The sequence below is a fragment of the Phalaenopsis equestris genome, unplaced genomic scaffold (assembly GCF_001263595.1).
Source record: "Phalaenopsis equestris unplaced genomic scaffold, ASM126359v1 Scaffold000002, whole genome shotgun sequence".
Classification (NCBI taxonomy): Eukaryota; Viridiplantae; Streptophyta; class Magnoliopsida; order Asparagales; family Orchidaceae; genus Phalaenopsis; species Phalaenopsis equestris.
Window position 1 is genome coordinate 54180250 of NW_018164444.1, and position 15609 is coordinate 54195858.

The following is a 15609-nucleotide window of genomic DNA, read 5'->3' on the forward strand; positions in this document are numbered from 1 at the left end:
GAATGCACGTAATTTATCTTTTAGTGAATTACATTTACAGCAAGAGAACCAGCTATAGATAGGCGTATCCTATCAGTTGTTAATTACAGTCAAGGGTAAATGTATTTAGAGTAATAAACATGACAATGCTAATAGTCTCCCTCAAACTTAACATCTGTTCCTAAGCCTTTGAAAATTTATGTAGATAGAGCTTTTGTGAATACATCCACACTTTGATCTTGAGCTGCTATAGGCTGTACTGTAATTATTTTCGCTGCAAATTGGTCTCGAATAACGTGATGATCAGTTTTTATGTGCTTGGTGCGAGATTGGAAGAATGGGTTATTAGCCAGAGCAATTGTTGATGTGTTATCACAGCAAAATAGTTGTAGGTTTGTCTATAGATATGTGAAATTCAGTTAGTAGTCTTTAAATCTATGTAACATTTGTTGTTGTCAAAGAGAGCGCCTAGAACTCAACCTTTGCAGGAGATTTGGCTACCATAATTTGTTTTTGAAACTTTCACGAAATCAGATTCTCATAATGTGTAATGACTTGATATGGATCTTCTAATAGTAGGATCCCCTGCCCAGTCCGAGTCTGAGAAAGATCGAACTATAGAAGATTTGTTGGCAAAATCGAACTCCATGAGTTGTAGTTCCTTTAAGATATCTAAAAATGCCTTTGGTTTGTTTGAAGTTTTCATTTGTTGATGAGTGCATATGTTGACACGCTATATTGACGACATAAGCTATGTACAGTCTAGTGACCATAAGATATGTCCTGCTAGTTGTATGTAAAAAGTAGTTTTCGAAAATGATTGTTGTATATCTTTATTGCTAGTGAACTTAGAGAAACAAGGATTGAGTATCTCTTTACAATTCTGCGTTCTAGCTTTGCTTAACAATTTTAAAGTATATAGATTTTGATTAAAATGATAATCAAATTCCAACTTGTGAAATAGAATGCCTAGAAATGTTGTTATGTGCCCCATTTCCTTAATCTAAAACCTATTATGAAGTATCTTAAACAAATTCTAAATCAAATTCAGATTGTTACATGTTATTAGAACATTATCAACGTATATAAGGAAGAAAATCAGAATTCCATCATTTTGGCATATAAGAAGAGACGAGTCCGCTTTGTTGAAATAAAATCCTTGTTGAACAAGATATTTAGAAAATGTCGAATACCACTGACGGAGTGACTGTTTTAGACCATGTATGGCTTTTCGTAAGCGGCGAACATGTTGTGGATTTTGTTGATCTTGAAATCCTCGTGGTTGAGACATATAAACATTTTCTTTTAGATTCCAATGTAGAAATGCATTTGACACATTTAATTGAAGTACATCCCAATTGTTTTGAATAACCTTTGTCACAAAGATTCTGGTGGCTGTCTTTTTGGTTATCAAACTAAACGTCTAAAAGTAATTAATAACATGTTCTTGTTTGAACCCTTGAGCTACCAACCTGGCTTTGTTTCTCGCAATTGTCCCACTTGAGTGTTATTTCTGTTTCTTTTTTTTTTTTTTTTATAATTTTTTGAAGAAGTCGCGAGCTTGTTTATCATAGCGTAATTCTCTTTGCCGAATAAGGCTCACTTCAGTATCATAAGAATGATCCAGAAAAGAAAATAACTAGAAAATCATGTACATACAACGAAGAAGAAGAATTTTATAAGGAAGTCCACCGATTTAACATATTAGGAAGTCCAGGAGGTGGGACTTATGCCCACCGAAGTGGCGTGGATGCCACTGAAAAAAGAAGAAAAATGAAACACTCTCAACAAAAGGACTTACACACCGTCTGGGTCAGAGAGCCTTATAATAATCTAGGCGTACTAGATAACCTCCAATATAGAAAGACATGTTGAGATAGTCGGTTTGGAGAATTACGGGGCTTCTCCTCGGGATATGCAAATGATGCAATTGTTAATTCAAGTCTTAAGAGTGGAGGACCTCTAATATGAATTGGGATATGCCCATACTATGGTCTGAAGTCCATGCAAGAAAGTAAAAGAAAAATTTTAAAATCTTGAATCTCTTAATCCTATATTTTAATTTAACTTGAAATTTCTATTATGATTTTTGTAGAAAAAAAAAAACACTATTTTAAGGTCATAAAGAAACTAAAATGCAATGTCGTAGCATCCCAGACAAACCATAAATAAATAGAGAAGCCAATCCAAGCATATAGTTATGCAATAAAGACTACAAAATAAACTAAATATATTAAAATATCGGTGCCACTGAGTCGATAACATATTTAAAAATAGAAAAGGCGATCAGAAACCACATATACATGCTGATCCTAATTCTATATATGCTGGTGCCGCTGGATTTGAGAAACATCACACACACTCATGGACAGATCTAATATTTTTTAATATTTTTAATAACCAAATGTTCAAATTTCTGGAAAGTGAAAGACAAAATAAAATAACAAACGAAGAAAATAAAATATTGCCCAAAAAAGAAATTATGAATAACAATATTTTCAATAGATCAAGAGTAAATAAATTCATCATGAACATCATATTTCTAGTTATTTACTCTGCACATAAATATTTATAAGAAAACAATGTTGTATTTTCAAATTAATCAACATATGCAATAGCTATTGTGTCCCAATCGAATAAGTTGGGCCACAAACGACCATTAAAATTTCATTAAAAAAGCTAGTTTTAAATCGGAATTAATTCGGAAGCATTGTTACGTGGACGACAGTGCGACTGAGCTCAACGGTAAAGTCTACAGGTCGGCTGGCTAACGCGGGAATGGCAAAGGACCCTTTGTGTAGCCTATAAATACCGCTGGGCCGCCGAGGAACGGGGAATTTCGCGTTTACCACTTTCTCGAGGGGAGGCGCGGTGCAGGATGGAGACGAAGGCAATCCCATCTCAAAACGGAAGCTACCACAAACTGGTCGGCGAAGAATTTGAGCATGGCATATCCTCGCTGATTTTCCTCGGCACCGGCTGCTCCAGTGCGCTACCCAATGCACGTTGCCTTACCCAACCAATGGATCCCCCGTGTCAGGTCTGCTCTCAATCGCTCTTCCTACCTCCGGAGAAAAACCCTAATTACAGGTTCGATGCCGCTTTCCCTTCCCTCCGTTTCTATATTTCTTTTTTTTTTGGTCGCGCTCGTGTGCTTACTGGTGGATCTTGATGGTTTTTGAGAATCGAGAGAGTTCCGTGAGGTTGGTATGGGGCGTGTTATATGGTTTCGAGGGTTGATATTCGTTTATTTGGTATGTGTAATGTTAGATCTGTGTGTGATATGTGAGCTCGGAATGGGGCTTTGATTGTTTTTGGATTCGATCGATAATATAGGTCATGATGTGATGTTGATTCACTAATTGTCTCTACATTGAATGGATAGCTGAAAGCATCCACAAGGAATGCCCCTTTTCACACTGGATTTTGTTTGACTGCACAGACTGAGCTGTTTTTGAGGCATGGATAGGTTACTTGACATATTAAGTATGATCGAAGATGATTCTATCAGTTGAAAACATTTTGGGGGTGATTCAAAAGTTTGTTACATCGTCATTTCTTCGAGTATGTTTAACTCTAGCAGGGTGCCTCATGGATTGACATTAAACATCCCAGTGCATGACTTTTCTCCGCTTGGCCAACAAAAATGTGTGTAGGAGATAGATTATTGGCCAAGTAGTATCTTTAGCAGCGCCTTAAACCTTGCAACCTTGCAGTTCATGCTTGGCCAGAATTCTAATTGATTTGCATTATTTTTTTATAGATTGAGGGGCGTCTGTTTTCTAAATCATGATTCAAAAGGTAATTTTCGGGAACTTCTTTTCTAAATCACGATGTAAAGATAATATTTAGTATCCTTTAATTGACTATGTGGAATATATCAACTCATTAATTATATAAAATTGCCATGTCTTGAACTTTATGATGAGAACATACACGAACTATTCATTTATCATCTTTATGCGGAATAGCATTATTATACTATTCACAAAATGAAGCTATTTTGTTAATTACGTGTTTCCACTTGTAATCTCACATATTTTGCACGTGTATTTTGAATATTTGCACCAAAGATATAATATTAACAACATTTTGCTCCTTTTTATTCAATGCTTGTGATGGTACGATACTCATTCTATGAACCTCTTCCATCAAATGTTGGTAAAATATAAATTTAAAAATTGTAATGACTCCAATGATGTACATGCATCATGTCTATTTTCAAAGTTTATACCATCCTCCATCACAATTTCAAGTTCATCAGTTGCTAGATGAAAATTATAATTAACATCACTAATACTTTACAATACAAACCCTAACGTACATGCCCAAGTTATTTCTTGGTTTAACTCTTATTTTGTAGCAAACCGTTATTTTTCTAATGCACTTAACATATTATTTTGATTATTTTCTCTAAATTGATTATTTACACAAAATACTGATGATATTCATCATCATATTGAAAATTATATAAAAGAATAATTCAAATTGAATATCTTTTTACAGTAATTAATAGAGCTAACTGAAATTTATGTGCAAATAGTAAATATAATATGTAGATTTATTTTCATTTAGTAAAAGTGCCTTTTGACCGCAAAACTTCTTTCTCATATTACTAGCTTCACCATAAATTTCACTGCACATTCTTGAGATGTAATACCCACAAAAATTATTCTTTTTAGGAATCTATCACCATATGCTTGAGTGCTTATTTATTTTGAGTTTATATGTATGTATGTATGCGTGTGCTTGTCTGTGTATGTGATACCAAAGTTAACCTAAGCCATAATAGGAAAAACAAATATTTTTAACTGAAAATAAATAGGCAGTTACATTCAACACACTTGAAAGGAAAAATATAACAACGCGACACCCAGGAATTTGGAATAGCAATAGACATGACACAAATAATCAAACTATGGTAGGATCTCAGGGTGGTCGTGGTGTTCGACGGGGGTTTGGAAGGTGACGTTAAGGTGGGAGTGTGGCGTAAGAGGGTGGATATAACAATGGAACAACAAATCCTTGCTCTCTTGGGCGGCAACAAGGTGGGATTTGGGTTCTTGGGTACTGGAGCAACAAATATGTGGCAGGGAGGCGGTGTAGGAGGGCTGGGACAGGGGTTAGGTGGCTGGGACATGACCCGGGATGACTGAGACAATGAGAAAACTCCAAAAAATATATTTTATTTAAATGAGATCAAGACATTTATTTTAATGCTAGAATTAAATCTGTTAAATAATTTTCATTCTATGAGTAACTTATGGTGATAACCCCAAGTAGTTCTGGGATCTTGAAATTATTGATTGAAAAACTCCATCATAACGAGATTTTATTTTAATGAGATCATGGCAATTATGTAAGCTTTTTTCGTTTTTATGGTAAATTTTGTTTAGTAAAGAAAATTTTGTTATCTACTTTAGATAATTGGTAAAATAAGTTTAGATCTTCCATGAAACTTTTTGAGAATCTACAATATGTTGAAAATTCATTTGATTGAGCTTTACTCTCGTTCACAACGTCTTGAAAAACCCCTCCTTTATTATTCATTTGATTAAGACCATATTTTTCAATATATTTTAATGAATTCACAACATCTTGATGTCTTTAATGCTAATTATGATTGCCAATTAGAATTCCTTTTGTTGGAATTATGATGATTGAGCTTTGCCTAAATGGCACTTCATTTCGGAGAGATTTTTAGAAGATAATTTTCAAGAGGCTTCATGAGAACTTTTCTAGAGCATTTGGCACGAAAGATGAAGCATGCCAATATCTACCAGCTTTAAATGTATGTGCTCCTGTTGCTTTGTAACATTTGTGAGAGTTTTGAAGGTTATTTAACTCTATAAATTGAACAAGGCTTCATAATGTTTCAATCACCATGCGTTGAGCCTTGAAATCTATTTGTCTTTTTTTTTCAATAGTGTGAATCCTTTGTACACTACTTTTTGAGATATTGTCTTTAGGGTTTTATCCAATATTCAACTAGATAGATTGTAAGAGACTACGGTGGGATGGAAGTCATTGTTAACGTACTTTAGGCAATTATCGCTGTTAATGCTTTGACAAAGCATGGACAAGCGGTGATTATAGTTTTATCCATATCTTTAGATTGTAAAATTTTTGGGAAGGCCGACCTCGATCAAAAGCACATATATAAAATCCAGATTTTGATTCTTAGAAGCATCAAAGAAGTTGAGGTTTCTAATGTCCTTCCTAAAGAGGATAGTTTTAGCAATTTTCTCTTTTAATGAGAATACTTTCACTTATGCACCTGAACCATCTATGCAAGATGTTGAGAAATTAGAGCGAATAAAAATAGGAGTCGACACAAATCCAGAAGAACATACAAAGATTTAACGAGGTTCGACAAAGATACCTTAGTCCTCGGGAGCAGAGTGATGACTTTTCTCAATATTCAGAAAAATATTACAGAATACAAAATATGGAATAATCCCTAGAGTTACAAATAGGCCTATTTATAACCCTAGAAAATAAAAATCCTGGAGTACAATATGTAATTACCAAATTACCCCTGTATTGTATTGCGGGGCGTTGCCCCCGCACCCGAACCCACATAAAGAAACTCCCTCAATTTGGACAAATTTTTCTGCTCCGCTCCGCTTCGTTCCAAAATCTGTCCATTATATGGTATATGAGCCATACCATAACAAATCTCCACCTTGGGCGAATATCGGCGAATATCTAGCCCCTTAGGAGAAATACATCATGGAGTTTCTTACAGACTAAAGTGGGTTGGGCCATTATGCTTCTCTAGCAACTGCAAACATTCAACAAGTCCAAACAATATAAGAACTTGTTGATACTAATTGACTTGGTCAACATATTAGCTGCATTGTCATCAATATGAATCTTCTGCAACAGTATCTCACCAGAAGCAATCAATTCTTTGATCTTGTGATACCTGACATTAATATGCTTGGTTCTCGCATGGTACACCTAGATCTTAGCCAGAAAATAACACTATGACTGTTACAATACAACTGAACTCCACATTGCTTAACGCCTAGTTTCTTTATTAGCCCCGCAAGCCATAAGACTTCTTTCGCAGATTCAGCTACTGTCATGTACTTACTTCAGTTGCAGATAATGCTACAATCGACTGAATTGTTGATTTCCAACATATAGACCCTCAATCAAGAGTAATCACATACCCAGCTGTGGATCTTCTGCCATCCAAATCACCTGATTAGTCTGAATCAACGTACCCCACAATTGAAGGATCATTCTGCTGACTGCCAAAAATAATTCAATGTCCTACAGTGCACTTCAGATACCTGAAAATCCATTTGACTGCTTCCTAATGTCGCATTCCTGGTTTAAACATGTATTTGTAAACCTGACTAACAACATGAGCCAAATCAGGACGAGTACATACCATTGCATACATCAAGCAGCCAACTGCACTGACATATGAAACCTTTGCCATGTCTTTGATTTCTATATCTGTCTTAAGACATTGTTTTGAAGAAAACTTAAAATGATTTGCCAATGGAGTGCTCACAGGCTTTGCTTTACTCATCTCAAACCTTTACAACACTTTATCAACATAACTTCATTGAGATAAACATAATCGTCTTGAGCCTATATCTCGATAAATCTCCATTCCAAGAATCTTCTTCGTAGGACTCAAGTCTTTCATGTCAAATTCCTGGCTCAATAAAGCTTTCAAACCACGGACATCATTCATATTCTTTCCAACAATCAGTATATCATCAATATACAATAACAGAAAAATAATAGAACGATCATTAAGACTATTCACATAGATACAACAATCATACTCATATCGCTTGTAGCCAATCTGAATCATGTAGGAGTCAAACCGCTTGTACCATTGTCTTGGAGACTGTTTCAACTCATACTACGATTTCTTTAATCTGCAAACCAGGTGCTCCTGTCTAGGTTGAGTGAACTCTTCTGGCTGCTCCATGTACATCTGCTGCTCCAAATCACCATGCAAGAAAACAGTTTTAACATTCATCTGCTCCAAATGCAAATCCCAAATAGCTACTAATGCAACCACTGCTCTGATTGAAGTATGACCACAAGAGAAAAGATTTCATCATAATTTATCCGTTTTTTGTTGTGAAAATCTCTTTGGTACCAGTCGAGCCATGAACTTTTCCCTTTTTTTTTTTCTGATACTGTTGGTTTCCTTTTGTACACTCATTGACACCCAATAGTCTTCTTTTCCGTAGGAAGCTGAACTAGCTTCCATGTGTGATTTTTCTTGCAAAGGCTCCATCTCCTCAACCATTGCACTCATTCATTTCTTTTTCTCCTAGTTGGTGATAGCTGCTTGAAAAGTGGCTGGATCATCGTTGCTGATGGGAAGTGCATAAAAGACTAAGTCTTCATAACCCAATCTGCTAGGAAGCCTTATATTAATGTGTCTCTGTTTGTCTCTAGCTAGATTATAATTCTGTAGATCATCTGGAATGAAAGCAGCAGGTGTTGGATTTGAACCTTTAACTTTCTCAGTTGTTTCTGGATGATGTTCTAAATCCATTTGCACTGCATCTGAACTTGAACTATTCTTTTGCACCTTGTCTTGATTCTGCTGCAGCATGTACTGTTCATCAAAAACTGCATCTATATTGATCACCATCTTCTTTGCAATCGGATCCCAGAACTTGTATCCTTTCACACTTTTCTTGTAGCCCAGAAAGATCTACTTCTTGGATTTTGTATCAAATTTTAATCTTTCATCTCTAAGTAGATGCACATAAGCAGGACAATAAAAAAATTATAAATGATCGAAATTAATTGGATTATCTGTCCATACCTCTCCTTCAAGATTGTCACCTAACGATGCCCGAGTTGATCTATTAATGAGATAGCATGCCATAGTCACATCTTCTGCTCAGAAATTCTTAGGAAGCTCTGCATTCAGTCTCAAACATTTTGATCTTTCAATTAAGGGTTAGGACATGTTCATCCTTTCTGCCACATCATTTTGTTGTGGTGCCTTGCGCACTGAAAAATGCCTCTGAATCCCATGTTACTCACAAAACTTCTGAAACTACGAATTTTTGTACTCTGTGCCATCATCAGATCTCAAATACTTGATATTTCTGTCAGTTTGGTTCTCCACCTCAACTTTGCACAGCTTGAATTTAGAGAATACTTCAGATTTCAGCTTCAAGAAATACACCCAAATTTTTCTGAAGAAATCATCAATAAATGTAACAAAATACTGAGATCCTCCCAATGACGATTCTTTGGCAGGGCCCCATATATCAAAATGTACATAATCAATAATTCATTCAGTTTTGTGCTTTACAGTTATAAAATTGACTCTAGTCTGTTTTCCAAGAACACAAAACTTACAAAGATCGAGCTTGCAGCTTTTAACACCATGCAACAGGTTTCTTTTATGCAATACCGTCATCTCACGTTCACTAGGATAACCCAGACGCATATGTCATAGCTTTGTATTATCATCATCTGACTACACAGAATGAACTCTACTTACAACTGTACTCTCTAATAATTTACAGATATTTTCTGCAGTTAATTTTTCTTTCATCACAGTCAGTACACTCTTAACAATTTTGATAGTTTCCCTATCCCCATCTGCCCTAGAAATAAAACATTTTCTATATAAAGTGCCCATGGAAATTAAATTCTTTTTCATATCTGAAATATGATTGTTATCAGATAATATTCTAACAGTGCCATCATGCATCTGAATTCTGACTTCACCAATACCAATAATATTGCAGCATTTATGATCACCTAAATAGACCGAGCCAGAATTAGTTAACATGTATGAAGTAAACCACTCCCTGCTAGGTGTTATGTGATAAAAACATCATGAATTAAGAATCTATGCATCCCTGAACTCAGTTGGTGAAACTTAAGGTATATCACCACACTGCAATATGAATTATCACTCTGCACCACATTTACAGACTTGGATGATGCATCATCTTTCTCCTCAGTCTGCTTCTTAAGCTTTAAACAATCTCTCTTCATATGATCTGACTCCTTGTACTTGTAGCAATGAATCGTCTTTTTATCTCTCGAATTTCGCCTTTCAGAGCTCTTCTTCTCCTCCTACCTTCCTCGATCCTGATTACCCTTAACATATAAACTGTGTCCATGATAGTTTTCCCCTGCATTCTGCTTCCGCTTGTTGTGAGCCAACAATGCTGTAGTAATCTCATTAACTTTTATAGTTTCTTTCCCATATGTCAGAGTAGTCACTAGTTGTATATAAGAAGAAGACAATGAACACAACATAGGTATTTCTCGGTCTTAATTCTCAATACTCACATCAAGCCTTGATAAATCCGTGATTATTTGATTGAATCCATTCACATACTGCGCCAGATTAGAACCTTCTTGCATCTTCAATTCATATAATTTTACTTCAAATACAATTTATTTGTCAGATATTTAGACATAAACTGAGTTTCCAATTTCTTCCATACCTCACATGGAGATTTCAGATTCATCACGTGATGCATAACCTCATCTGCCAGACATAGGCGTATGATTGTTGCCGCTAATTGTTGCTATTCTTCCAAATCTTCATTCTTCATGACATTTAGTTTTGCTGCCCGCAAAGCTTTCAAGATTTCCTGTTGAGCCAACAAATTTTTCACCCTTGTTTGCCATAATCTGAAGTTACCAGTTTCATCAAACTTCACCACCTCGAATTTTGTACAAGAAATTGCCATCTTAAATTGATCCTGCAACGAACTCCTCTGCAAAGTCCTTTGCTGAATTTCCAAATTGCTTGAGCTAGAAATTGTACTCACTTTGATCCTGCCACAAATCTTTTTAAATAATCCCTTAATTAAGTTTCCCAGAAAAAACTTTTCCTTAATTAAATTTTACTTGATTAAACTTTAATGGAAATCTTTTTCTTTAAACTTCCAAGAAAAATCTCATTTCTTTCCTGAAAAGCTCCGCCTCTGCTTTCCAGAAAAAACTTATTTTTCCTTCCAGAAAAACTCCGCTTTTCTTCTCAGAAAAGCTCTGTTTCCGCTTTCCAAAAAACTCATTTTTCCTTCCAGAAAACTCCGCTTTCCTTCTAAGAAAAGCTCTGTTTTCGCTTTCATTCTAGAAAAGCTCCGCTTAGCTCCGCTTCCGCTTTCCTTCCAGAAAGCTCCGCATATGCTTTCCTTTTCCGGCTCCAACGCGATTCAGCGATTCACGCCGCCGTGCGAACTGCTCCTCCGAGCAGCTTTCAAACCGATTCACGCAAACACCTCCCATGCGAAACTCCTCCCGCGAATTCCCGCGTGCAGCAAGCTCTTCTCGCGTTTTAGAGGGAATATTCCCTCTGGTGATGGAAGATTCCTTGATTCTCCTCCGGCGAACTGCCTTCGGCTTTGCCTTCGCAAACTCCAGCGTTGGCGGCAGCCTCCCGCGAACAATCCTTCGCGCCTCCGTTCGCCAACCTCCTGTGAACTCCTTCGGCTTCGACTTCGCAAACTAGTCCTCCTGCGCGATTCGCGCACTTCGCAAACTTCTCACTGCTTGCTCCAACAATCTGCCGCAAATTGCCAAACTTCTTTGCCGAATCGTTGAAGCCACGAAATTCACCGAACTCTTCTGCCCTAGCCGCCAAATTTCCTCTGCCAAAATCTTCTTTATTCCTGCTCCGCCTAAATTTTTCTTCTCTGCCATAGAACCTCTCTCTGCTACCACTTATTGAGAAATTAAGACGAAGAAAAGTAGGAATCAACAAAATTGCAGAAGAACACAAAGATTTAACGAGGTTCGACAAGGATGCTTATGTCCTTGGGAGCAGAGCGTCGACTTTCCTCAATATTCAGAAAAAAATTTACAGAATACAGAATATGAGATAATACCTGGAGTTACAAACAAGCATATTTATAACCCTAGAAAACAAAAACCCTGGAGTACAATATTGTTGACCTCATTTTCAGTGAGGTCTTAGTCTCCTACTCTTAGAACCTAGGATCTAGATTTAGGAGTTCTTATTGACCATCCTAGCGGACTAGCGATGGAGCCACCTCCCGTAGAACTTCAAGCCACTTCTTGACTCATTTTTGTGAAGAACTCGCATGAGTGGTTCCAAGCACTCAACTTTTAGTTGCAAGGGCTCAGGACCAACATGTAGAGGGCCCGAAATTGAGTTCCTATAGGATCAACAGCCTTAGGTGAACCCTTTGTGACTCGATTACTCGCGAACGCCGCTTTTCATGCACTCACTGCACCACACGATTTTGGCTTAAATCGACTCGCCCGCCGGCGAACTCGTTCGGACAACCCCGGATAACGAAACGGATCGCGCCAACGCGTCCGGAACGTCAACTTTAGCTAGGAAGGACACCCATATTGCTGGGGTTACGCGCGCACACAGTTTGCACGAAAATCGATGCACTTTTTTTTATTAATGGTGTGCGGGCCCGGACTCCGCCCAGGTCTGACCTGGGTTCGATTCAGGCTCGATATGGATTAAACACGGGCTAATTGACTCAGCTTATATGATTTCAAATTTCAAATTTTTAAAATTCAAATTTATGATTTAATCCCCCATTAAATACTTCCATTTAAGGTTGCTGCCAGAATGGAATTTATTTAATTCCCCGCCAAGGTAAAGGTAACGGCTCTTTTAATTAATTCGGATCCCCCGCTCCAATTCTAAAAAAAAAAAGGATCGCCTTCTTCTTCAGGGATCTTCCTCCTTTTGCCTGGCCCGAACTCCTGCTCATCTGCCCGACAGCCCTCTCACGCTCAATCCGGCGCTCCTCCTTCACAGACCGAGACCCTCAGTCTCGACTTCCTCGTCTTCGGCAAGGGCCCCGCTCGTCTCACCTCGAACAGAAGCGATCCTTCCCCATCTCTGCCTAACGCACCGAAGCACGCATTCACCTGCTTCGCCTCTCCCTTCGCTCGGCAATCTCCCGCTCCTGCAATTCGGCTCTCTCGCTTGTTTCCTTTGCTCGATCTCGCTCGACAGAAACTCTCGCCTCGTCTTCCTCAATCCTGATCGAAACAGATCTGCTCGATCCCGCAGACCCCGCTCAACGCCCCGCCTGCTCGCCTCTTCCCTGCGTCGAAGAAGCTCGATCCTGATCTCTCGCACCCGCTTGCTCGATCCCACTCCTTCTCCGCTCGCCTGCTCTCCTCTGCGACCCAATGCTGCGAACCGAGCTTCCATCTCTCGTTCGCCTCTGCTCGCCTCAGCTCCTTTCATCGGCACCGAAGAAACCCAGCTCCCTTTTGGAAATCCCTCGCTTCTTCCTTGAAGCCTCCTCCGCTGTCCTGCTCCTCCGCAACTCAATCACAGCTCCCGATAGAAGCCCTCGCTCACCTCTCGTCCGCCTCAAAGTCGCTCGCCTCACTCGGCTGACCCTCCTTCGTAGGAGGAACACATAAAGCTTTGGAGTGCAGAACCTTAGCGATTGCAATAACTGGTAACGAATTCTTGTTTTGTTCCTATACTCTGCTCATTTTATTTATACAATGCCATCTTGAAATTAAGGAAGATTTATATACATGCCACTTAATTTTTATGCGTTTACATATCTCATCGTCCGCCTCAAAGTCGCTCGCCTCACTCGGCTGACCCTCCTTCGTAGGAGGAACACATAAAGCTTTGGAGTGCAGAACCTTAGCGATTGCAATAACTGGTAACGAATTCTTGTTTTGTTCCTATACTCTGCTCATTTTATTTATACAATGCCATCTTGAAATTAAGGAAGATTTATATACATGCCACTTAATTTTTATGCGTTTACATATCTCACACCTAAACTTTAACTCTTACACACATACCAGACAATTCTTAGGTATTTACATTCCTAGCACCTAAACAACCATATTTACATGCACACCACTCAATCTTTGTGCATTTACATGAAAATGTGAATTTCGAATTTTTAAGGATAGAATCACGATATTTCGATGCAATATGAAAGATTTGGGTGGTATAAATGTAAGAATTGAAGTTTAGTTTTTGAGATATGTTAATGCATAGGAATTGTGGGGTTTGCATGCAAATCTTTATTAGATTCTTCTTGGCCGGTGTCTCGGTATTATCGTTGTTTTGAAAAAGAATTGGGATGTCATTCTAGCTGTTTTTTTTTGCCTCAACTTGTTCATCATTTGGACAATAATATACATTGCTGGTTTCAGAGGTTTTATATGCCACCCGGGTGTTGATTCATCTACTGTTTTTTTTTTTTTTGGGGCTTTGTGTCCCATTTAAATGCTGATTTCGAGGGACTTTATTTGTTGTTTTAATGTTGTTTGGAGGGTAATTAAATGATATTTTGGGGACTGTTTTGGGCTGATGTTGCTGCAATCTAGGAGACTGTAAACTTCTTTTCTTGAGCTAATTACACACTGTTTGGGCATCGTTTTGGGTTGCGTTTGTTGGCTGATTTTGAGAGGTTTTGGCACCATTTTGAGGGGGGTTTAAGGGCTGTTTTGGGGTGTTTTGTGGGCTGGTTTTGGAGCAGCTTGGGCACCGTTTTGGCACTATTTTCGAGTGCTTTTGTGGGTCGATTTGGGGCAATTTATGTACAGTTTTGTGGTGCTTTTGTGGGCTGGTCTTGGAGCCCTTAAACACTAATTTTGAAGCCTTTAAATGATGTTTTGGGGACTGTTTTCGGTTAATTTTGTTATAGTTTTTGGAGCTTTAAATATACACTTTTAGGACGGTTTTGTCACTATTTTGGGGCTGGAGTTGGAGAGCTTTGTTCACTGTTTCGGGGCTCATTCTGTTTTAGGTTTTACTTAATTATCATTTAAATATTTTTTTAGGTCGATTCATTTGTTGTTTTCCCCCTTTCAGCTTTGTTAATTTTAGAGGTGTGTCGACCTCTTTCTTATTTTGCTTTGTTTATTTTTAAATGGTTAAGTCATAAAGATGAGGATTGATGATTTAACTAACTGGAAGATATAAAAAACATTAAATCACCTTAAGCGTAAGTTAAAGAGTAGGTTTCCTACACTTTAGGAGCCCATCCACCTAGTCCTCGGTTTAGGCTTCCTACTCTTTAGAAGTACACCCTATGTGAGAGCCCATCCACTTAACCCTCAGTGTAGGCTTCCTAGACTTTAGGTGTACACCATGTGTGAGAGTCTATCCATCTGGTCATCAGTTTAGGCTTCCTACACTTTAGAAGAACAACCTAGATGAGAGCCCATCCACCTAGTCCTCAGTGTAGGCTTCCTAGAGCTTAAGTACACACCCTAGGTGAAAGTCCATCTACCTAGCCCTCAGCACCTAGTCTTCAGTGTAGGCTTCCTAGACTTTAGGTACACACCCTAGGTGGGAGCCCATCCACCTAATCCTCAGCATAGACTTCCTAGTCTTCAGAAGCACACCCTAGGTGAGAGCCCATTCACCTAATTCTCAGCATAACATCCCAAGGTCTTAGGAGCACACCCTAGGTGAGAGTTCATTCACATAATCCTTAAATGCACAATGAAACTAGACACTTGACCCTAATTCACAAACTGATCAACACTAGACATCAGGATGCATCGAGACGTGACCCGTGCTTCCTTAATTAAATCAACAGTGAAATCCTCATAATGACTTAACCTACAATAAAACCCAATGCATCGGGATTTGAGCTTGGATATTACACTCAAATCCTCCTGGCAATTGGG

The 15609-nt window shown here is 38.2% G+C and overlaps 1 protein-coding gene across 1 annotated transcript in view; it reads left to right on the top strand.

Annotated features, from left to right (window-relative positions):
- Nucleotides 1-2711: 2711 nt before the first annotated feature.
- Nucleotides 2712-15609, top strand: part of LOC110019010 (putative hydrolase C777.06c) — a 37012-nt gene continuing 24114 nt past the window's right edge. The window contains exon 1 of the mRNA XM_020716530.1: nucleotides 2712-3069. Within this exon, the coding sequence (XP_020572189.1) occupies nucleotides 2858-3069 (212 nt within the window). The 5' untranslated portion in view covers nucleotides 2712-2857. The remainder of the gene's footprint in view (nucleotides 3070-15609) is intronic.